The sequence below is a fragment of the Spea bombifrons genome, chromosome 4, assembly GCF_027358695.1.
Source record: "Spea bombifrons isolate aSpeBom1 chromosome 4, aSpeBom1.2.pri, whole genome shotgun sequence".
In the NCBI taxonomy this organism is placed as follows: Eukaryota; Metazoa; Chordata; class Amphibia; order Anura; family Pelobatidae; genus Spea; species Spea bombifrons.
Genome location: NC_071090.1, coordinates 56,487,360 through 56,514,200, shown reverse-complemented (window position 1 = coordinate 56,514,200; position 26,841 = coordinate 56,487,360). Strand labels below are relative to the sequence as shown.

Here is a 26,841-nt window from a genome sequence, read left to right as displayed (position 1 = left end):
CAGCTTCAGCTGAAATTCTGAGTCTTAGGAGTCTTTCTTTAATTCACATATAAATGAATGAACAAGGAACCAATGAACATTTGTGACCACCAGGCAATGTGTTAGGTGTTGGTTCTTAGCTTACTGGGCTTACTTGCTGGGTTTGTAAACTTCATGGCTCAGAATCGAAAACTACGGATCATCACCAAAGTTGTTTTTTTTTAAATATATATTTGTACTCAGTTTGAAAGACAGTACAAACATAACAATATAGTTGAAGGCACATGAGTTTTTTTTACAATCTTATTAACAGGAAACAGCATTATTGTTACACGTTTATAATAAATACATCTGTATTCCATTCACACGCATATATTAGACGTAGAAAGTATATGGCCTGGAGCATATGATAAAGTATATAGGACTGGGAGAGGTTTGGATCAGTTAAGCATTTCCCACAGGGGTTAATCAAAGTTGAAAGGCTGTATAGTTTCTATATAACGTCGGCAAGGACGTCAGATATCATTGTAGAGAGCTATATTTGAAACCATAGAAAAGAAATCCCCTTCCATATTACACTGATATTTGATTTATTATCTCAGACCTGTTGGAGCTTAGGATTTAACCCTGATCTTGCTAGCTAAAAGTACCGTATGTTTATAGCTAAAAAAGAACTAGGTTTAGTTTTACTTGGTAAGCCTAAATGAACAACCAGCTTTGAGGTTTGCTGGGGTCTTCTATCGTAAACAATTCATAAAATGATTCACTGGGTTCTAGTCGCCTTTTTCAATATTACATCTCCAGCAAGTGTTCAAGGATGATCGTGAAAACTTCTTAAGGCAGTAAAATTTCCAGAAATTTTGAAGCCATGAAAAAAACAGGAGAAAAAAGAAATTGTTAGAAAAAAATGGAGTAGTTTTACAAATTTTAAATTATTTTGTTACACTGGGAACATGAAATACAGTGTATATAAAATGATCATGCTTGAAATAAAAGTACAGCTTATTCAGTAAATAGTAAACTAAATTTGCTTTTCAAAACTTTGATTTTGTTGCAAATGGAACAAGGTCTGTATGTGTTAAGAACATTTCAACTATACATGAGAACAGGTAACCCCCTCTTTCCCTCAAACACAACACAAATTAATGAAGAAACCATCAACACAAAAAACTAACGATCTCCTCTAATCCTCCTGCATGAATTGGACGGGTAGAGCGATCACAATTGCCCAATCAGCACCTTAGCACCAATTGCAAATAAAAAAGTAATGGGCGTTATTTGTGCCAGTCGGATGTGGACACATTGCATCTTTCATAAAGGTCTTCATGTAATATAGTTTGAATGCCATGTCATAAACATATTATTTATCACGGTAAAAGAAGATATTCCACACATTTTGTTTCAATTTTTAAAAAAGAAAAAAAAAACTGTTTCCCAGTTTTTCCATTTTTTTCTAGACCTTTCCATCTCTAGGCAGGATAGAACCAACGATGGAGTACTTTATAACACAATTCTTTCTGACCTTAATCAATGATTTATACCAAATGTCTGTGGGAACAGGATTCCAAGGTCTCTTTCGTATTTACTGAAGGAAGGAGGTCTTTCATCTGTTTGATATTTTTTTTTGAAAAGTAATTACTATACAAATTACCTTTAATTTATATTGCCCTTCAATAAATTCGTATTGGCATGAATGAAACTCTTAATTCTCAAATAGGAATACCTTTCCTGGAATGAAAGATGATATTTGGTCTGGAGCCCCTAATAGGATATATACTCTTCATCCAAAAATTAAATATCCCATTTAATTTTCACCTGCTCAAATTGATGTTACGAGTACAAAATTGGAGAACATCAATTGGGGTAGAACCCGTAATATAATGATTTGTATCTAAGTTATTTCTTATATAGCCAAGGTTTTTTTGCCATATCTATAAAAATAGGATTATTAATTTTTAGTACTTTAAGGTAAGGAGGGCGAATCCAGTATATAAAAAAGGATTCTGTTTTTTCAAATCACCACTAGTTTTTGAGTCTCGGTTTTGTGTGGCTTAAATATTTTTTTTATATTTCACCAACAATTGAATACAGAAGTTTTAACATTTTAGCTTGTTATAAAGGCAGTAAATGAACAGAAATGGTACAGTATATAGATCATTTAGACTGATGTCTCATTAAATATTAGAAACTTCTCACTTAGTATTTTTTCCCAGCATTTTGACATTAATTGTGGTTTTCAAGAGATTGGGACCTATATTTCTATTATGCAGTGAGTGAAGGGAAATCTGACACTGTGAGTACTACCTCATTTTGCACTGTCACATACAATATTTAACTTGTACAAGTTCAAGATATCTGAGTTATTACCTTTAAATACATTTGAATCCCATGAATGTCAGTATCTTTAAAACACATCCCATCACAAGTATACTTTCCCTGTAACCATGCCTTTTCGACCTATCAAACCTGAAGCCCACACAGATGACTTTTGCTGCAACTGACTTTATTTCATTATAGACCTAATGAAAGCAGAAAACCAATGGTCTTGTATGCATTTAGTTAATGATGTGCCTTGTCTTTGGAAATTGGCAAAGTGATTGTTCTTGACAGAGAAGCACACGTCTTGTGAGAAATAAGGAAGATAATATGGAGCACATGAACCATTTTATTCATTTTTTTCTGCTCACTCTTAACAGGCTTTTTATTTTATGCGGTATTATTATAAACATTGTTCCAGATGAAACACGCAGCTGAAATCTTCTTACATATTTACTAGACGTGCACATAGGCCAAGAACAATTCAGATAATTTTGTTGCTTTGTTTTTGGCCCATTAGTTTTCAGACAATTAAAATGGGGGGTTGTTTTAAATTCAGGAACAAAATTAATTGTGCGGTGCCCACATTTACTCTCATCACCTCGCTTACACTCTCTGACTCTCCCACTCTCTCACACTCTTATTTTCATTCACTCTCTCATGCTTTCTGAATGCCTCCCTTACCTTCTCTAGAAACAATGTATTCCTTTTGCTTATATGTATTCACACTAAATGGTCACTTCACTGTATGAATCAGAAAACTGCTACTACACTTGGATCAAAATGACATGACCCTCCACTGAAGCAGAGCTGCGACATGTGGAAGTGGTCGGCAGAGAAAGTAGGGAGACATTCAGAGTGTGTGAGAGAGTGGGAGTGAAAGACCCCACAGACTTGTGATGTAAATTCATAGATTTTTGCTTCATTTTCATTCTTTTCGTGTGGGGAATCTGGCCTCTTTTTTGGAGATTTGTATGAATAGACAAAATCGACACATTTCATTAAATTTGCAGTTCTTACAAGTCCGAGTGCACGTGTCTAATGTTTACTATGATGTTGAAAACATAATAAGTTTGGATGCAGGCGTGTAATGCTGTTGCATAGATGTGACTGAGCTATCTTTAGCACAGGACAAAGGTATAACTCGTGGACTGTTTCCATATATCTGTTGTATTCGTATGAACTAGTTAGAAAGGCTCATGGTGACTCAGAGGTTTGCTGTTTTATTAAATTAACCTTATCATTATCCAAGCTTTCAGCTCACTAAAAGTTACTATGTAAGCTTTTTGGACATTGCCTTTCCATTTATATTTGTAAGTTATTTAAACAACAATATAATTTTATTAAATACACTTCCTGCATGACTAACAGGAGAAGTATACTACATTCTGATGAAATCAGTGAATGATAATAACATTCAGAGAAGAAAAAGTATTTTAGCTTGTGTGTATGTTTGGCATTGTCCACCTAAAAAAACATAATAAACACATAAACTTTGTCATTAAAATTGCAGTAGCCTGTCACAGTATTGCGTAATGTTATGTACTCTATAATATATTCACATACATTCATTTGACAGCTGTTCTGGGATAGAGTCTTCCATATTTGAGGTCACGCCAAATCCCTTCCCTCTTCTACATACTTTCCACTCACTCTTCACCCATTTTAACCCATAAAGTCTAACACCCCTACATTATAATACTGAATAGTTAATTAGATTATTTAGTGTTCCACTCAACCCCTTAATGACAAAGGCCGTACATGTACGGGCTCAAAATGCATTGTTTTCAATGCGTTTAGGGACCGCCCATTGTCCTTAAGGGGTTAAGTACACAATACATTTGTATTCCTTGAAATGAAATTTACTAGTAAGAAGAGACAGCTAAAAAATTACAATAATTTAACTTTATAATAAAGTATCAGTTTCCCTATAACTTATTATTCTCTATATTACTTAGCTTTAGCTATCTTTTTTAAAACTGTATGTTATTTATCACAGCCCAGAAAACAGATCAATCCATACCACCGGAAGTATATACATTAAAACGTATATGATTTTTGTGTTATTATCATTCTATGACCTGATTACATGGAAATATATTAATTTATTTGATATAGATCTTCGTATCGATAAACATTTAATTTGACTATGGCTAACACAATCAGATAGGTACAATGGACTACCTTGATTTCTTCAAAGTAATCTAAATGTTCTGCAAAAATAGCTGTTATGTTGCTTACACTCTATTAGGTAAAGAGGTAGATTTGAATTGATTTGCAATCTTGTGGGTATTGATGCTTGGCAAGCATATGTTAAAATAGATAAGCCTTGTTAAAATAGATAAAAACCTAGTTTGATTTTGACGTGTTACAAAATTTCACTTATGCGTTGGCGGTAGTAGTTAGAGGTGTGTGTAAAGGGGCAGGGCTTTTTATCTGAGTTTGTTACCTATTAATGGCTATAGTTATAGTAAAAGAAAATCCAGTATCTGTTGCATCCGGTGGAAAAAAAACAAGATTATTTTAATCAAACTAAAATTCCTTTAAGGGCTATAAGTTCAGCTGACCTAGGTTCAGAAAGGTGAGGAGCACCTTGAACCCGCCCAACGGCAATGCATCTTCACCCCATTCTGCTTCCAGAATCGGATGTAATGTCACTGCAGGGAGGGAGTTCTGCCTAGTTATGGCTCTAATATGTTTATTATATCCCAGGAGCTGAAGTAACGCATCACATAAAGTAGTCAGTGATTGCTTAGTTATTACTTGTCATTAGCCATCATGAAAGACAACCAAGTATTATGATTAGTGTTTATACCCACATGATCAATCTTTAATAAAGTACGGTTATCTACAACGTGCTTTGATTTATATGTACACAGGGCAGTGTACTGTATATGATTAACCAGCTACTTTTGTTATTATTAATCACAAAAAAAGTATCTGTTAAGTTCAGCGTAGAGCGTGGTCAATCAAATGATTACATTGTTATTTAAATGCTCCCCAGACCTTGGTTTTATAACAGAATAGATTTTTCATAATGCTGTATGAGGTGCCTATTGGGACTGCATACTCTGTAAAGTAGTTGACCTTACTGGACTATATTGCGGTTTTCCAAGATCAGGTACAAAATTGAAAGCTATTTAGAGAAAATCATTGGGAAGCTGGAATGCCCTAGGTGGCATTTGTGCTACCTAAATGCTTTTTGGATTTATATGTTGATCATCTCAACATGCATTTCCATAGAGCTCCTGTTTCTTTTTCTTTTGAAATACAAAATGCAATTTTTCAGCCCGTTTAATGTTAAATTACACATTGTTGTTTGTTTGCATGGCACAACAATATTTCGTTTGTGATCTTAGAATTCTAAACTGGACCACAAATTTGTCTTATAAATAATGTCTACAAACAACATTTTTAAGGAGGAGGCATTTGATTTCTCGTTGATAAAATGATGCTATTTACAAATCTTACCAATGTTAATCCAGAACATTGTATGTGTATTCCTGGTGCTATTTTAGTCACTTAATATTCAAGTTTAGAACAGAATTGATTGTATAAAAATCTGTTTTATACACCAAAAATACATGTTTAGTTATTAAGAAAGCATTTGACATTTTTAAGTCATATAATTAATAATATATGTACATAATTATTCTGGAGATCAATCAGAAAATGTGAGTTGCAGGTTACTTGCACAGTTTGATTAATCTGCAGTTTGACTTCTGTTATTTAGGACACATGTACTCACAAGTGTAAGCGAGTTGAGAGTTATTTTTGACAGTGCTACTGGGAGTTTGCTTTAGTGAATTTGGTGAAATTTGGTCTAGACATTGGTCCAACTCATGAGTTTGTTCCTGCATTTCTTGCCAACTGCAACCATTTGCAGTTGAATGAGTAGATAGAACCATATTTCATTTTCTGGTATACATACCAGATTCCCTGTCAATCCTCCCTACATCTTGGATAAATGCAATTTTCATGACCATAGGATATAAAATATTTTCCTGCTATGACATTTCTAAGATGTTTTTGTAGCTCCAAGGATAACTCACATTTTGCATGTATTATTAATAAAGGTGTTTCTACTTTTATTCACATGTTGTTCCCCAGTGATACATTCTTTAAAGTTAACAGTTTGAACAAGAGTCAATTTCAAAGGTTCAAGTTGCAGCTGCTTTAATTCGTTATATGTGAATCTAAAACAATCATGCTTCTCAGTGTGAAATCTTCTTTAAATGCAAATGTTATATTCTTAATTGTGTCTTGATTCCTCTACATTCTACAGATGTATGTGTCTACCCATTTCACAAAACCTATGCGTTCAGGAATGATTTAAGAAATAAGCATTATATTTCCAATAATTAGAATTAATAGTAACTATAACAATTTAAATTAGTTTTGTTGAAAAAGTTGCCCCCCCCTTCTTGAAAGTTTGTTCTACAAGAATAGCCCTAAACAGACTTTCTGCAATTACACTGTGTGATTAATTAAACATTAATGCTATTCCAAAAAGTATTGCATTAAGCATCATGGGAGTTCGACCCAATCACTAAGAACCCAAGCTTATTACACTTTTAGATTTTCTCTAAAATAAAAATACACTTATGTCAATATGGGCATTGCTAAGACATTCACATATTTGAGTTCTTATCCGTAGTGCTCCCACCTCTATCCTATTCACATAAAGGAGTCTTTTCACTAAACTGTAAGTGCTTGTGATATGGCAAAATTGCTAGTTTCTCCAGATCTCAAAATAACTACAGCCGACTCGCCAGTGGCACCACTGGGGAAGGGAGGTTACTGGGGCTGAAGCCTTGAATCTCAACCTCATAGCCCTGAATGGAGATTCTGGGGCTAAAGTATGCTTTAGCAGCTAAACCATACTTTATCCTCAGAGTCTCCATTTGAATTTCCTTCTAACCCACCACAAATAAAGGGAAGCATGCCACCTATTAATCCCAAGAACTGTAATATGACATCATATGCCAGCAGTGAGGTGCCACAGTTAACCCCTAGGCCAGTCCAAAATTGTTCACAAAGGGTGGGTTGGGTCAGTTACATGAGGTCACGTGACCCCACAGTTAAACATGATAAAGAGGGGTAAAAAGAATAGATGGACAGAAAGAGGTGAGGTAATAAGAGAGAGAAGAGATCATGAGGGGGGAGAAATTATGAGAAGTTGGAGAGAAAGAGTGTGTTTGTGTTGTGGAATTGTTTGTATGTTAGAGCAAGCAAGTATGTGCATGCAAGGGTAAGTGTAAGCCACAATGTTTATGTGCAAGGCCAGTAATGTGCAGTGTGAGCAGTGATCACTCCAAAAGCGGACCCCACTGCTATCAAACCTGTCCCGTATCTTTTGGAGACCTTGGCAACTTGCATTAGCATCCTCAAAAAATAACTCATGCCTGCTGGTGATTCGAGTGGTGACGTGGACCAAAAACTTAATTTAGGCAGAAAATTTAGTTTTGTGCCCTCTCAGTTCGGGCAAACATTTGGAGAGTGTCTTTTTTCATAAAGGAAATGATTCTCACTCACCCTCACCCACACACACTCTTTCTTTCTGAATATCTCCATACCTTTGTCATGTCTCCACAGCTCCACTTGATTTTCTCCACTTCTCAATCTTTATCTTCTTGTGTTCCACTTCTTTATTCTTTATTGTATTGATAGCCACTTCTTCATTTTCCTTTTTTCTCTAGTGATTCCCTTCTCCTGGTGATCCTCTACATTACCTCAGCCTCCTGGAGCACTTTCACATGAGGGCGGAACCTCGGCACCCAACATACAGACAATCTCTCCTCCATTGTGAACAGAGAGGCTCCGCTCTGATGCAGAAGTGCTCCAGGAGACCAGGGTAATGCAGCGGATCACCAGAAAAGAAGAACGAGAAGGCCAGAGAGAATACTTAGAAGGTCCTTTCGGACCACTGTTTGTTTTTGGACATTTGTGAGAATTAATGACATTGAGAATTTTTTTTAAATTAAAATGTGCACAAATCTGAATGCACAAGGCTAATATTTACCATTGTTTATCACACTGTCTAAAGTGATTAATTTATCCCTTAGCTGTTTACCTCTATACAATTTGAAATCAATATATCCTTGTTAGGTATTGTATGCTTTTCAGTTTGCTATGAATAACTGACTGGCAAGGGAAGAATGAAATCCATGTCTAATTTTTTTTCAATGCAATTCATGTTCATTTCAATCTGCATGAATTATTTTTCTCTTCTGTGTTAATCTGCATATGCTGAGCCTCACATAAACAGATTCTTTTCATGGAAGAAAAAGTTGGAATGTAGACAATTGAAACAGATACACAGCGCTCATTCATTAATATTGTTTTCTTCATCCTTGTAAAGGATCTTGTTAAACAAGGGCTAAGCATTCAAGCACATAGCAGTTGAGGAGATTTTTGAATTTTTTTAAAGAAGTTATATTTTTTAATTTGGTTATAATAACAGAATTGTGTATTAATTGTGTATTGCATAGCAAATATGTACAGTTTTGTACATGTGGAACTAAACCATGAGGTATGACACAGATCTAGATTGTAAGATCGTTTGAGCAGGGCCCTCCTTACCTGTTGTCAGTTTGTTATGTTACATACTACTTGTTATGTCCTAGCTACCCATTGTACAGCGCTACGGAATTTGATGGCATTATATAAAACAATACATAATAATAATAATCCATAAAACTCATGAAAGACTTTGTGGAATTCAGGGTCAGATAAGCAAAAAGGCTAACTAATGTGAGTTATCCATTTGACAGTGTCTATAGTAAGGGCATTGATTGCTATGTCTTCAGTGTCACAAAAAACCATGGATGCTTGGATATGAAAGCTCCTGTCAAAAAAAATATATATGATGGAGAGGCACACATTAAACAGCAAAACCAAAAAAACATGGTGCAGCCCTCCAAAGCTGACTCCAATCAGACAGCATCACTTACAGACAAAATACAAAATAAGGAGGTGGGGACAAACAAAAACAACCTAATAAAATTCAAAAATACAAGTATTTAATCAAAAGAGCAAGAAATATACCAGAAATATACTTACAAAAATACAAATAAAAAAACAGAGTTTGGCTGTTCAATTTCCTCCAGTTCTGCATTTTGCAACCATCCGAGATTGACCCTTCTGCCTAGTGCTCATGGCCTAGTACCGCCTTGGCAAAAAAGAGCCTCTTGGGTAGAAACAAATAGAACAACTGTGTAAATATAAGCTATTCATTATTTTGTGGTCCATAAACCATAATGAATGTCAAAAAAGCTCAACATTTTTTTGGGAAGTTTCGAGAATGAACATGAACTATTGCATCAAGAAGAAAATGTAACTTTTCTCGTATTTTTAATAGGGCCCTCCTCAGCCCAAAATCTGCCACATTTCAAATGTATTACTAACAAATACTTAGGGATGGATATGTCAAAGCATAATATTCACTTTACACCTTCATTTAATTTTTCCAAAGACTAAGTAATGCTGATAAAACTAATGGAAACATAAGCAGTGTGTGGAGATAGTTTTGTAAAATGTAGTGTTGCAATTAAAATGATAAGGAATATCTGATGCATATCCTGCACACCTCTTCTTTAATGAATGAAAAATTATTTTTCTTCGAGAATGATATTGAGTATTTTATCAACATGAATGAATGAATGAATGAATGAATGAATAGACTACATAAATAAAATGTTTCTGTATTCAGCCCTTCAATTAAAAACAAAAACACAGACTGGGAGAAGAGATAGTACTTGCTATAAATGCTATACTATAAATGAATACCAATCATTCCATGTCTATAACCCTGGAACATCTTGTGCTGCAAAGAAAAACAAACATATTAAAATAGCATAGTGAATAAAAAAATCATGTGCTAGTTTCACTGTGTGCTTTCTCCACAAAAATATACTTACTTTTACTGTGTTGTTGAGAAAATCTAATGGATCAAGCCCTGAGTGGCACTAGCTAAACCTTTCCAGTGGCATTATTGCATCATCCCAGCATATTAGTTAAAAGGAAAGACGTGAAGTACCAGAACAACTTTATTTAAGCAGAAAAACTACAAAAACAAAATAGTGTATGACTGATGGAAAAAGGAACATGTACCACTTAAGCATCTTAAATGAACTTTCATATAAAGAATGTTAGCATTAATCATTTTCCAAAATTTTTTCCATGAGTCATGTAGTTCACAATTTATCATAACAGTGCATACAAGAGTGATTAGGACTTAATAGAATCAGTCGCCCACATTCGGACATATGCTGACGATGTTCCAGCAAAAGCAGAATATTTGCCCACATTTGGTGGCAGTGTCCCCAATAAGTCAACATCTTGCAATTGCTCAGATTGCTTTTTCACTTTCAGGGTCAACAAAAAGATGTTTTTGTTCCATTTGGGCTTAGAGAGATTTCTGACAGCTCAGAAGATCCTGATTGGTCATATCTTTCTTGCCGTAAAGATCTGTATAGTCAGACATTGGAGAATAGTAGACAGAATCAGATGGAGGGTAGTTACTGATCAAATACAATACCAATATGTAATGGAAAGAGGTTTATATTTTAAAAACAATAATCTTGATAAATTTAATACAATTTGGCAACCTTGAAAACTATATGTAGATGAGGCTAGATCGGAAAATGATAACGATGACCAATCCTAAATTATAGGAATGATGTAATCGTTTATGGAGATATATGGAGACCAAAACCTAAGCATTATATGGGTATTACGTGGGCATTATATGGGTTATGGGTTCCATAACTAGACATAGCTAGCCCGATAAGATTTCCTTGTTCCTCCCCCAGAGAATAGTATGATGAATGCATGCAGTATGACAGTTGATTGTTTGTAGCTTTTATTTTTAAATGGTAAAACTCTTGAGACAATTGTGTATGCAGCGGTTTTTATATTTAAATTATGAGATCTCTAGATAAAGCTGTATTATATATCATATATTTAAAATCATGGAAATGAAAAAAATGGGTATGTATATATAGTGTATACTACAGATACATAGTATGCACACATTTAATGTTAATTTAAATCTTAAAAGGAATCCAATATAATTTAACATAAAGTGTTATATGTGAACTGGATTTTGTTCCACCTTGTTTATCCAAAAATCAATAGGTTGCCATTAATGGCAGTTATATGATATTGTGACTGTGTTCCATATAGAGATGATTCTTTAAGGCAATATTGATCACAGTCTACATAGACATTCATTAGTCATAAACAACTATACAATTGTTATAAACATTGGATTTTTTGTGAAAATTCACTGTTAAAATTAAAACTGTTTAATTAATTTAATGAAGTTAACTTAAGGTACAGTTAGAGATAAAGGGGTGCAAACTAAGGGGAATCTAAATCCTGGGGGCCGTGAAGATTAAACCAGTACTTATTTATAAAAGTATTTTGTCAGTGTGATGCGAACGGGTCTGTGACTCTATGAGGGGACTATGAGATATCTGGGGGGTATACGGCATATATGGGGAGGACGGAGTGATAAATCTGGGGGTATAAGGCATATACAGTATATAAGGCATATGTGGGGAGGGCAGTGTGGCATGTTTGGGGAGGATAGAGTGGTGTATCAGGGTGTATAAGGCATATCTGGGGCCACAGTGGCATATCTGGGGGTAGAGTGGAGTGGCATATGTGGGGAGGGCAGCGTGCCATGTCTGGGAGGCAGCGTGACAAGCTCAAATGTGCATAAATTGGGGGGAATAAAGACAAGAAATGCATTTTATCAAAATTCAGTAATGTAATATTTCCTGATGTTACTTTTAAACCTTGCACCTCTAGCTTAGGACTTGTAGTGGTAGTATTTCTTCTTTAAAAAAAACTCTCTTGCTTTATCATGTTGACTCCCTTTTAGTATTTAAATGCTTCATGCCCCCCCTTCACGTCTTTCTTCCAGGCTATATATGTTAAGATCCTTTAACCTTTCCTGGTAAATTTTATCCTGTAATCCATTAACCATTTTCTCTGCACTTTCGCCAACATATCTATATCATTCTGGAGATACGGTCTCCAGTACTGTACACAATACTCCAAGTGAAGTCTCACCACTGCTCTGTAAAGTAACAAAGACAGTCCAGAACCAATGCAATAGCATCCGTTCCCATGCCTTCTCCTTGATATGAACATATCTTTATGATAAATATGCCTTCTCTACTGTATACTTGACTATGATATTAATCATTATCCCCTACAAGGCGTGACCCCTATAGTTTTAAGATTTTTTTTTATCCTAACATATCACAAACCACAACAAACACAGGGCAAGACATATCCTTGCTTTAAAAATACATTGCTAAACCAACTAAGTATCATGTAGACTCTAGTGACACATTGATGTTGCAGTCAGATAGAATTAAGCCATAGACATTCTATTATAAATGGACAGTGAATGGTCAGTAACCAGGGATAGCATACAGCGAGTGCAGATGATGTCTACATTATGCTACAAAGCACACAGGAGAACCATCAGTCATACATCTAAATTATCAAAGAATTAGTTGGTTTACTGCCTTTCTGCTCTCTTAAACCTTTGCGTTAATTTTTGTAGTCATTAAGGTAGTTGCATGCAATGACTACATTATACCAGTTATAACCCAGCACATGTTCTTCTCATCTCTTAAGATGGAGTCCCATATGTCCCTTAAACATATGATATTTACATACAAACAATTGGTTCTGTACTTACATCACTTGTTAAAGCAGCCTCTATATTATAAAAAGGATACATTTTACATAGACAAGACTTTGAAAGTAAAATCTTAAATTTGTTAAACTGAGCTAAACACTTCTTAAATAATAAGAACATACCTTAGTTCTCATATTTTAACAAGATGTTTTTGGTGTTTTTGTTTTGTAATATAAGATTAATATAAAAAAAGACTAAATAGCTAATTCATTTTATTCTGTTTTCTCATAGATTTGTAAATGTTTAGGTAATATTAATCTATTGCACATTTTTCCTCTGTTATTTTTTTTTTAATATATTTTTATAGAATTTGAAGGCAGAGCAATTTGTTCCAGCTACCCTGTTCATTTTGTCCAGCTGTGAAAACCTCAAACATGATTTGGTCCATATATCAAGGATAGCCTTTAACTCGTCTCATGCATGTTTAAAGTACCCAGTTATATTAACCTGTACAACCACTGCTGGAAAGCAAGAATGAAAAGGCAGAGGTTAATATGATTCCATAAACAACTTAATCATCAAATATAGAAAAGGGCATGCTATACTGTCCCAGTACTGGAATAGTGTTTGATGAGACACTTTCTTCTTGCCTCTCTAGAGGATTTTAAAGCAGGAGACCATTTTGTCTAAACAAAGGTATGGGTAGGTGGTTTTAGAGATGGGTTTTATCTGGTATGCTTCCTTGATGGTGGATTTTTGGAATTTTTAAGGGGTAGTAAGCAATGTTCCATCTAATTTTTCTTAGTTGGCGTGCGCAGAAAATTTCTCTTGTGCAAAAAGTTTCACAGAGCAAAAATTTTTGGACAGCTTAGAGGGAACACTGGTAGTAAGTAACCCTGGACAAGAATCCGTAAATACCACATGCATACCCATTGCAGCCTTCAGTAATTACTGAATAGGTTTAATTATTTGAAACAATACAATCAGTAGGGGGGCTGGTAGTAACTTAAATTAAAACACAAAAACAAAACATTCCAAAAAGTTCTGTCTACAATTATACAAACTGACCCAATTCTTGATACTTTATATAAAGAATATGGAGATAAATCAGAAAATAGCTCAGGAAATGGCTGTCTAGCTTCTGTTGCTTATAATTGTGTGAGCATATAATCACTTCATAAATTCCATGCATCCCTTTTGATCTCTAACATTTATTATGCTCTATGATCCACCCACTGCAGCATATCAAACTCGTGAGCACAGCTCAAAGTAATTTAGGCACCTCAATTTAGGTATCAACGCTGATATAAAAGAGGAGACTGTGACAGCTTTGTACTCTGAAATTCTTCCTGAAGATACAAAATAACTGGTATTTTTCAGCAGCTATAACTGGGTGCGATATGCAGTTTCCGTTTAAACTCACTAAACCATATAGCTATTTGGCATGGATACTTGAAAATACTCAAACTATCTACACAGCTCATAAACCTTAAAACATGTTAATGTTTCACTGTTTCTTTAGCCAGGAAGAACGCAATCCATTATCAGCCTCTATTTAGTTCTTTCAGAGCTGATTATATGTACTGTGAAATACGTCTCGTATGACTGGAAACATAAGTAAATGATAAGATAGGATATTCTTGTGCAGCATTTAGAAAATAGCTTCTGTGAAATTCATTCAGCAGAATTGATGGTTTTCGGAAATTCTGCTTTCGCATTTGGTGCATATAATGGATAGCCATAAACCATATTTTTGTTCCTGTTTCAGAATTATCTTTTTTATTTACTGTGTTATACCAGCAGAATGTGACCATAGTTTCTAATGTATTATTAACTTTGGCCCTAAAATTTACTATGATCATTTCTTCAACAGCCTCATCATAAAAGCAGACAAAACAGTTATATATTTTTGTTTGTATTTACTTCAGTTAGGGATAGTTCTGCTGGAAAGAGTGGACTGTGTATCTGGATTATCTTTTATTATCTTTGGAATATATATAGTCCCACCATTACTCTACAATGAGGTTTGACAGTATGTGAACATGTCAAATTAAAACAAAGATGGAAGGTTCATATGAAAAATCTCGATAAACATCACTTTATTCTACATGTCCCCATCGATGTAATTAAATTTATCTAAACTATGTTTGCTGCAATACGATGAAGCCTCATTGTGTCCTTAAAATACATTTTAAATTGTTAACTTTGATTCTTTTAGAGTCAAACATTCTTGTTTTTCAAATATTTTTTGTAATATATAAACTTTTCCAAAACCAACATTAGCGAGTTGTCCCCCTAAAAGAGTGCTATTAAAAATAACATAATTTCCTGCTATTTTTCCTCCTGACACTACTACTCTAGAGTAGGCTGACAATCTAATTCCTTTGTTCTTCATCAAATATATCTAGTGACACACTGTAAGCCAAAATGCTTTGTTTAGATAAATAAAGCAAACTAGCTGAGGAGGTCTTGGCAAAGCTTTAGCTCCCAGTTCAGTAAACAAAATCCACTCACAGAGGACTATATTATTTAAAAAAAATCTTTTAAATATTTTTATGTATACTTCATATTATATTCCAGGATGGCGGGCACACACATGGCAATAGACCAATAAGCAAGCATTACAGTAGAAGAAACCAGACAAAACAGCATGTCGCTTCCTTGAATCCAAGCAATCTCTGAATAATCAAAACACTGATCTGGATCCAGGCAGCCTGGACCATATTCCATGTTTATGTGACATCACCAGACTATATATAGCTTTAAAAAAGTGCCAGGCATGCAGATAATGGGCCATCTGTCCTCAGGATCATTTATAAACAACCATTTGTGTTGTCATGGCATATAAAATATTATTTTTCAGTGGCATTTTAAATAATGCCAGTAGCAGATTGTTTTGCTTTTCTGTCTGATTTCCCAGCTGCCAGTAGTATACCATTACACAGCCATGTAGCGTAACAGAGTGTGGAGGTGTTGGGATATCTTAAAGACTTTGCTGATTGTCTCCTCTACAATGCCTTGGGCGGTCCTGTAGCCACGCTTCCAATTAACAGAAAGGAAATATAAATTTTACTGTATGTCAAGAAGATATCTTGGTTTGCGTCTTAATTCTGTTAACCAAAACCATTGTTGATTTTCACAAAGATAACCCCAGAGTGATTACTCTGCTACTTTAGGGACGCATTCTCTGGAATAACAATTGACAAACTTTCCTTGCGCACCGTGCCTTGCCTCAGCATGCATATGACATATGTGATATTTCAAAGTTGATTGTTCCTTTAAATGCAGCATGATTTGAATAAATAAAATAAGAAATACAAAAAGTACTGCTAATCAAAGACCTTTGTTAGCGCTTACAAGCGATGTACAATACTTCCGTATGTTACAATAAGTGAAAATTGATGAGGACTACATGTTCTGTATTGATTCACAAGGGTGCCTAGATTAGGAAATTAAATGCAGTGCTAGATTTTTGAGAAGTATGCAATGTCTTGATTGCTCCAGTTTTAAAGGGTGCTCGATGTTATATGGACATTAGTTGGAAAAATTGTAGGCACTTGTAAATCTTTTAAGACAGCTTAGTGTGTTGCCCTAGTAGGGTTTTAGAAGTGTTGATACTATATGCAACTACTACACAAAGAACAATAAAAGAACTAACCATGGAATAAAAATGTATGTTTATGAAAACCTGTCTCTATAGAAAACTTTAACAAAAAGTATCTGGACTGGATGAATTCATGTTATTTTCCATGTATATGGTAGTTAAATTGAAGAAAGGATTTTATTTTTATTGTATTAGCTTGGTGGATTTAGACCTCAAAACAGAACTGATGTCTAATTATGTATGATTTTAATTAATCCTTTGCTCAAATTGTTATATTGTCTCTATAATTCTGTATATTATTGTTGGCACAGGACAACTTTGGGGTAAATGTCCATTTGTTACCATGTTCTGGATCTTAACAAATATTTGCCAGTCTCAAAATTACCACCTATGTGCGCTATAGATTATAGGTCATAGCAAAGCGAGCTCTCCACATCTTGCTTATTTGTTTTGATATTAGAGGTATGTGTACCTCCGCATTATACAGTGCTTTGAAATCCGTTGAAGCAAAACACTTAAAACAATAGTAAATTTACACTTATAATTTTCCATTTGATAAATGACCTTTGGAATAAGGAGATTAAAAAAAAACATTTTTTAATTACAATTTTAATGCACTTCATGAAGAATAATTGATACGGTATGGCAATTTCTTTCCACAGACGGAATCAGCATCTCTTCTGCGATGGCATACAAACTATAATTAGTGTCTAATTAATAAAAATGCTTTGCCATTTCGATATCATTCATTGTCATAAGTACAAAGAAAGGATGTAAGATGAAAACAATACAGAACATGATATCATAATTGTATTTCAATTATATATTCATTTGGAGCAAGGTTCCTGATGAACATTAGAGCATTGAAGGTTATATACTTGATGGAGATAATTACACGTTAAGTCTAGTTCTTACAAGCAATTGGATTTAGGGGTATGAAGATGAACGAATATACAGTTGGAACATAGAAAAAAACAATAATTACATTTACATTGCTAGTAAAAATACTATGTGCATTTTCATGAAAACCGGGTGTACTATCACTAAAGGAATTTAAGAGGACAAGTAATGTTTTCTGTCCAGCTTGTCTCTCATTGAATCAGTGTTTGAGAAGTAGATTATGGCCTCAATTTGAGAAGTTACTAAATTAGCCAACTCAGCCCACAAATGCTGTAATCTAAGATTATACTAACTAAGATGCAATCAATGTTCTCCGTAATTAAACAATTTAGCAAGTATTATCCTGAAATCTAAATACCTGTGGGCATTAAGCACAAAGTTCAGTAAATAGTTTTCTGCAGGAAGGAACTGAAACAGCGTCAAAAATATTGAAACTGACAATAGTTTTTTTCATTTCAGTGTTAGGTATTTATTATTAAAACCGACAAGAAATATGATTGTAAGGCTTGCTTTAGTGCTGGGAAAAGAAAAAAGAAAAAATGTCGGTGCGCTAAGCTAGTCTCAGGCTCAAATAATACATATGTATAATATGAGGCCTACCAAACAGTGTGAGCATGCTGCAAATACAGTGTGTTGGCTGTACAATTATACAAAAAACAAAATACTGTCTGCGCTTCTCACCCTAATAAAGTTGGCAACAAATATATAAACATAATATAAATGAGAGGTTTTGGTTATATGAATTGGCCAAAGCATAATTAAGCTCACCCGCCACGTCAAGGCACACTCTCAATAGGGTGAGAACCTACTCTCACCTCCTACGTAGTGGACACACAAAGCAGTTTATACTGCTACCAAAACCTTATTAATGTGTTGGGGGAGGTGCAATTAAACCTCCTCCCTATTAACCCCTGGACAGCAAGCTGCAACCAGACTAATGATGAGCCAACAACCTCAAATATGTGCAAACAGGGAAAAGAAAAAATGTCGGTGCGCTAAGCTAGTCTCAGGCTCAAATAATACATATGTATAATATGAGGCCTACCAAACAGTGTGAGCATGCTGCAAATACAGTGTGTTGGCTGTACAATGTATACAAAAAACAAAATACTGTCTGCGCTTCTCACCCTAATAAAGTTGGCAACAATATATTTTTTTATTTAGTGCTGGGAAGAAAAGTCAAATATAGGGTCAAGCCTATCAGCAGTAAGAGGACCATTTAAATGTTTTGCAAGGACTCAGAACAATAAAGTTGAAAGGCAAAAAATATGACCACATTTTTTTCTTCTCATTTGTATTTTGTTAGTAGTATGACATGTGTGGCATGTGTGACATATAATTGGATTTATCAAATGCAGTGGTTTTTAGAGATCCTTTTGTTTGTTAAGTAACAGTGAGAAAGCTGCTCTTCATCTTCTACATTTGCTTACAAAGACACTTTGGCAGCATCCCATGGCTGTCTAGCTGGTTCACTGTCTGCCCGGTTCACTGTCTGCCCATCTTTAATTATTCATCAGGTGAAAACTAAGATAGCATGAAATTCAAGACATCTTAAATCATGTGCCTTTAAACAATGATGTAAGTTAACATGTTTAGTCCGATGCTGTCAGATTTAGCAGGCCTAAAAAGTTCACTTAGGTAACGATACAAGTAAAGAGTTATGCGGATCTTTGATTATGTTCAATTATTGAATTGATAAGTCAATGTTAGTGTTATTTTCTTATTGTGATGAGTTCTGCGGATAGTAGATACGAATCAATGAGCTCATGTTTACACCTACTACAACAAAAAAAACATTATTAGCTGTTATATTGAGACTGATCCTATCCATACATAAATCATCTCACTTGGCGCTCTACTACGCCATTGACTAATTTAATAATCTGCAAATGGTTTGCAAGGGTATGTGAAATTTATGGGTTACAGATGAGGGCATACAAGTTCAAAGAAAACTCTTGTTGCACTTATGTTTTTTTTTATTAGAGGCAAGTTTAGTAACCCAAGAGTTTGCAGGAGAGTTATATATCTCAACTCTGTGATATCGATATGCATCTTCATGAGTCGCCTCTTCGATTAGCTTTCCTGCAAACTGCTGTATTCGAAAATTCATATTTTTGTGCAATTTGTATTTTTTTCTGCATAATATAATCACACACTAAAGTCAAAGACATTTGTATTAGAAAATGGCTATATACATTGGGTATGTGAGGGGTCACTGTACTAATCTATCTCATAAATTCACAATTCTCACAATGCATAATTATCTTACATTGTATCCATGCCAGTGACCATCTGTTTTTTTAACAAAGCCTCTTTTTCTGGTATTTATCCTAATTTAAAAAAATACTGTACATCACTTGTCATATAACAAAATAATGTTGACACTCTGGTGTTTTTTGCAAGAAATCTTGGCGTTTTTCTCCAATAGAAGTCTATGGGAGAGAAAAAACGCCATGAAAAAGCCATGTGGGTTTATTGCCTTGGCGTTTTTTATGGCGTTTTTTCCACAGTTACAATGCAGAGGATGGACCCAGTATCTGTGTGTCCTATGAGAAATAGGCTGAAAACAGTTTCACACAAAACAAAGTCCTGGACTGGTTCATATTGAATTTTACACCATTTGGAACAAACATGCCATTACAAACAAACATACCCAACGCATCAACTGGATCCTGCGTGCCAAAAGCAACAGCAAACAATTTGCACCATCATTTGGGGCCAATCTTCCCAGAGGAGCAGACATTCGGAATAAAGCATGCCTTACAAACCACAGAAAAGAGACAAAAGGGTCTACCAAGTAAATGACATCAGGAGAGGGCAGATACTTGCCATTTATCCTAATCCCTTTTAGCTGGGTAAAACTTCTAACTTGTAAAGGCTGGAAAAACTGCCTAAGGTCAAAAAAAGCAATTTCCACAGAAAGGCTAAAACGCCAGAAAAAACTGCAGAAAAAACGCCAAAACGCAGGTAAATGCAGTGGCAGTTTTCTTGGCGTTTTTAATCAAGAAAAAAACGCAGGACAAAAACCCAAGTGGAAACCTAGCCAAATACAGATGAGAATGCTCCAATAAAAAAAATATATAAAAAATGCTGCAAAAGTTCTTATGGAACCTTATGCACTTGATAATCTAATCTTTAATTTTGTTCACATATAGATCCTGTAAAGTTCAAAGTGGCACTTTTAATTTGGTGTCTGACAGCCTGCAGACTTTCTATAAAACAGGTTACTAAAATACCCAATGTGGGAATCCTAAATGGAAGTAGAATGCATTATACAGAGTACTATCTAGTGTACTATTCAGTATAAATAAACAATGGATTATTTTGTGGACCCAATCATTTAGCATGGTTTGCTGACCAGGTAAACATGTCAACCTCAGCTGCATCATAAGGTTAGAAATGGGGAAAAGTCCTCATGTACAAGCATTTTTGAGCTGTGATACATTTTTAGTAAGTAATTAAACTAGTTTTATAAAAGCACAAAACTGGACAATTGATATATAAAAAAAAACACCAAAAAGAAAAGATCTGAGGGTCAAATGAAAAATAAATGTGAAATAACCTATGAGCTTGCATGGTGTAGTCCAGAATATATTATGCCTCGAGCAAGACCATCACACGTGGAAGTACACACTTTGATTCTTGAAAAGCCTCCGGCACTTATGTTAACTAAAGACAACTGAATGACCTGCAAAGTAACAACCGCTTGATATGTATCTGCCCGTCAGGTATGTTTTTTGTAGAGTCAAATGTTTTAAGTATTTGTGACTATTGCTAACACAAATGTTTTGACCTCATTAGGCCTAAAATAAGGGGCAAACATGAGTCATTTTACTGTGGACACATGAAAGTGTTTTAAGTTTACAACTACTTTTTACTAGTTTTGTATTTTGACCTGGGAATGGATTTTCAACTGTGAGTAGTTAGTTTAAAAATATCAAAATCCATAAATTCTTTAAATTGTCACCAAGTACCAAACATTGTACATATAATTTGTAACTAGTTACTATCTGCATGTCAATTTGCAGTATGTAATTTTAGATTTTAGGAATCTGAATGTTCAATTCTTGAGCAGGGAAACATATGATAATATATTAGATCAAGTTAATGATTCCAAAAGCAAATCTTGAAAATGCAATGTATTATTTGGCATCCCATTATGCCATTTATTTTTTTGTTATACTTTTTTTTCTCTGTGGGTCAAATACTCTCAGTTAAATGGCTTAATAAAACGATAGTGTATTAGAAAAAAAAACATTATTTCTCTGAATATGTAACACCACATGAATTGTTGAAGTACTCAGATATTCGGAATATCACTGAAATTTGTAGTGTTTTTTTTGATCATTTTTATTTTATTTTGTTCATCACGTTTTTTTAGCCATAGTAAATGACATGCTGTTCAGATTACTCCCCTCCCATAAAGCTTTTTTATAGGTTGCTAAAATGTATAAGCATGTGAAATCCTGTACTGTCCTATGGCAAGCCTACCAAGAGTATGTGCTGCTTAATAATAAGGGCTTCACTATATTGACCTAATTCTTAATGAAAAATATTTTACACTGGTAAATATTTTCCCTCAGTAATGGGAACTGTTTATTGCCTCAGAGAACCAATTTAGTGGCTTTTTCCTTTTAGAAACTGACATTTACCTTGCTATGACATGTCTGTTTTTTTCACAAAGGCTATAAACAGTTACATATTGTTCAAAGAATTTGTAGGAGTTTTTTTTTGTACGTTTATTCATGAAACATATTTGTTTATTGTTGTACAATAACATTGCATCTGAAATAGTGTCCTATTGGTCCATAAATCCTGACTTAAATTGTCCTTAACCTATAATATCAGGTGCCTTTTCACTATATACGGTCCTCAAACACCATATCATTAAAAATGTAAGTGAAAATAATTGTTAATATGTCTAAAAAACAGAATCAAAAGAAGCAGATATATTATTAGGAAAAGTCTCTTTTTTCTATAATTGGAGTATAAAACAAAGTCTGTTAGTGCCCCTCTTTTAATTTAAACACAAAAATGTGTTAGTACATATTATAGAGTGACAGATGGTAGCATTGGATTCATGCATTGGTAAACAGCATGCTGCCTTGTTAATTTGCCTAAATAATGTGATCAAATAAAAATTAGACTGTCTCATTCACTAAATTATGTTGAATTGAATGGGAATAGTGTCGAACGAGTTGCTTTAAATAACAGTAGTTGGCTGCTTAATAGAAACCAAAAGGCCAGAATTCAGGTTTGTTTAAGTAAAAAATCAATGAAGGCTTTCTTTCTTGGAATAATTAGTAATTACTTAATAAATCTTGCTATAATTGGATTCCACTGAACATCTCCATGAAATGTGCAAGGTGTATACTTAATGCCATTTGATTACGTTAAATTTTACCAGGCAGTACAAAAGTAAAATAATAATAATTACAGAGGACAATTTGCGCTGTTCAGCATTTCATAAATGTTGGGTTCGGTTTGAATGAAGGCAGATTAATTTTTATTAATCATTACATTTTTGACAACCACTGTTAATTCTACTAAGCAATCAAAAAATGGCATTATTTGTCAGACATGGACATACTGTAGTGTCATACAGATTAGTTATCTACATATTTTATGCTAAATGAAGTGTATTGCATTTCCAAAGCTAAAACTTCTTGTCCCCTTGATGGTCCAGTTTTCACACCAGTTTTGGCTGCTTCAAATGCAAAGTTAATAAGTTTCAGGAATGTTCTTATTAAAATGAATGGAAGTGCTTTATGTGCATACGCATGTGAGGCCCCATTAGAGCTCCTGGAACGCTCATGCAGCGCTGACAGACGGTGAGCATACTGAACACGCATGGTGGCAAGCGGATTTGTTTTGCTGAATAAATCTTCTTCAGTCAAAGTGCTAAAATAAAAATAGGCAAATGTAATAGGGGGGTCCTGCAAAGTCCCTCTATGCATTTTTTTATGCAGAAAAATTCATAATTTAAAAGGGACACTCAACAAACGTATGCATTCAAATGTATATGGTGGCTTGAGTGTCCATTTAAGTGGTCTGGTTATCTAACTAAAATCATGGCACATCATTGAAATAGCAGTATAAGAATATTTCCTATTTAATTATTTTGTGTGATCCACTATGAAAATAAAGCGAACATGCATATGTTTATCTTACAGGTCTAGAAAAAATTGGAAGAGATTCCAGCTATGAACAAGAAGGCAAAGTCCAGTTTGTAATAGATGCAGTGTATTCGATGGCCCATGCTCTTAATAACATGCACAGAGATTTATGCCCAGGATATGTAGGACTTTGTCCAAGAATGAAGTCAGTCGATGGGAAAGAACTTCTCAGTTACATTCGGTCTGTTCATTTTAATGGTAAGTTGAAATGCTACTATACAATACATTTCAAATACACTGTTTCTCTTTTGAAAACAAAGTTTACAAACTCATCTGATTTGTTAAACGGTGTTTTTCCATCTATCTCCTCTGTAAGGTATATTGCCAGATATAATATTAAATAATTTATTTACGATAATTGAGCTACCTATTAACGCCACTAAATGTGTTATTCCCCATATACTCTTGAAATGACATTATTTAAACTATTCCTTAAATGTACTTGTTTTTTCAATGATGTCTCAGACACTATAAGCGCAAAGAGGAACACTGTGTGTGTGTTTTATGAGCAAGTCCTACAATTCACGCTATATTTTTATAAAAATTCCCGCATGGAAAGAGTTAAAATATTGGCATTATAAATGCCCATAGGGTGCCTAGTATGATTTGATGGGGTAAATTGAATTGGCCGGCTTCAAAGATGCCCCAAATATGGGACGTGGGCACAGACTGACCAGATGTCTAAATGGCAAAAAAATACACACCTCACAAAGGTGGCCTTTTACCTCCCAAATAACCCAACAAACCCATGCCTGTGGGGTATCACTGCGCTCAGGAGATGTTACTGAACACATATTGGGGTGTTGTGTGACACGGACATATACCAGGAGCGGTAAATTCACACCTGAAGTACAATGTGTTTGAAAAAAATACAAAAACAAATTGCTACCATAAATTTGACAAAGGCTGGTGGTAAAATTAGTGCATGGAAAGGGTTAAAATACCAGCATGTCAAATACCTTTGGGTGTCTAGTTTTCTAAAATATATGGTTTGAGGGGGTAAATTGCATTGGCCAGCTTCAAAGATACCTGAAATTGCACATGGGGCAGAATGACCAGTTTTGGGGGAAAAATGGTTTTGAAATAGCAAAACGCTACTGGTACTTATTGCACCATAACGTGCAGAAAAAAGCAAAAACAAACATAAAAACATTGGGTATTTTTAAACTCAGGACAAATAGCAGGGTTTTTCATTTGTTTTTGCAGATGAGTAAAAGATTTTTTACCATATGTTATCCTTTTTCTATAGTAAATTTGATGATATGATACAAATAATGGTATCTAACAAAAGCCCTGTTTGTCCTGAAAAAAACAATATATAATATGTGTGGGTGCCCAAAATGAGAAAGAAGAAAATTACAGCAACACTGAAAAATGTTAAAAGAGCCATTGTCCCAAAATGTACTACGCGTAAGAAACAGTCTTGTCATTAAGGGGTTAAACATAGGCATTTTGCATGGCAGTATCTTTATTATTATTATTATATTTTATTCATATAGTGGCCACTATTTACACTGCTTTTTTTAGTAGATATGTTCAAAGGGTATGACAAAACTAAAATTGACTAAGACGAACCATTACATTAGGTAAAGAAGGCCCTTCTCTCAAGAGTTAAATAAGACAGAACTTCAGTTACTAAAGAATGTATGCTCCATTTCACATGCAGAGAAAGCATGATAGACTTTAACACGCATTAAATAAAAAATACTATTTTGTGGGATGCATTTGTACTTTTAACTGTTACTTTTTGATCCCTTTATTTCTTCTTCAGACTATCTATTTTAAACAAATAATGGCAGTATGGTAGTTTACTACTTGTATTTGTAGACCAATGAGAAATGCCTTCAGAAAGAGTTAATGGAAAAACCACCAAACGGAGTAGGTTCATTAGAAGAACATTGCCTTGAAGTTATTTATGAGAGTTAATCTCTTTAAGGCTAGGGATGTAATTCTAAAAATACTTTAATAATAAGGTTTAAATATATAACCATTAAAATCCTTTATTTAAAATTTCAACGGTTTAAAAGGACAATGATGTCAATTAGCAAAATGTATTAAATTAACACTAAAAGTTTACTACATTAGTCAAGCATGTTAGATGTTTTATGATGATATACGGTATTTCAGTTTTTTGTTTGTCACCAAAGGAAAAGCTTAAGGTCGTGCCAGGTCTCATGGTGAAGTCAAGCATAATCTGTCCGTTGATTAATTGGATTTTATATATTAAACTTGTAAAACCGTTTGTCAGCTATGCTAGTGCAGCTCTTTGTGCTATGAACTGGAATGTAAACGTTTAAAATTAGAGTGTTGATAAGAGAAAACCTTAGGCATTCAGAAAGGCTAATTGTTGTGAAAATCATGCCTTCACTTATGGGTGAGAAAAGAGAAAGTGAACACTTCTGAACTTAACATACAGTTCACAGTTGGAGTTTAGCTACCTCCTTGACTTTTAATCTGAGCGCTATATCCTAGCAAGTAAATTTGCAGTGCAAGCAACATTTTTAATACAGCAATAATAACTACTTGACCATGTAGCAAAAGTCCCATAAATTACAAAAAAAGCAGGTTTTTGTATCCTTTGGGGCATAAATGAAATTGCTATTAAAAAGCCCACAACTCACATTTTGTATTCTAGTATGCATAATAAATATATTTGATAATATATATATATATATATATATATATATATATATATATATATATATATATATATATATATATATATATCAAAACCTGCAAAGATACACAAAAAGGATATAAATTTAGATTTCTGAATATACATATAATACTTTGTGTGTGTCTGTGAGTGTGTATGATAGGAATATTTTTTTTTCAATCTGTGCATGCGTGCACAGAACCCAGGTAGTGCACAGAACCCCTGGAACTGGCATTGGCAGCATTATAACTTTTTATATTAACATAGAACAGTGAGTAATTCCCATGCATTGTAGGCAAAACCTGTAGATGATTAGAGTGCATGGGTCACATTACAATGTTCTATTATATTGATCTCAGTACATGAACAGGTGAACCGCTTGCATATATTTGAACCATGACTGCCGGTCCTTGGTCTAAGTCAGTTGTCCTGTGATAGGTATTGTAGTTATGAGCCAACACACTGCAAATACTTAGTTTGCCCTGTGTGCATTAATGTTTGGTTGAGTAGACTGGAATCTATCATGAATGCTGATGCAATACAATTATTG

At 34.3% G+C, this 26,841-nt stretch overlaps 1 protein-coding gene across 1 annotated transcript in view; it reads left to right on the top strand.

The window, feature by feature from the left end:
* GRM8 (glutamate metabotropic receptor 8) overlaps positions 1-26,841 on the top strand; it is a 366,995-nt gene that overhangs the window by 234,154 nt on the left and 106,000 nt on the right. Inside the window, exon 7 of the mRNA XM_053465208.1 lies at positions 23,633-23,833. Coding sequence (XP_053321183.1) covers positions 23,633-23,833 — 201 coding nt within the window. The remainder of the gene's footprint in view (positions 1-23,632; positions 23,834-26,841) is intronic.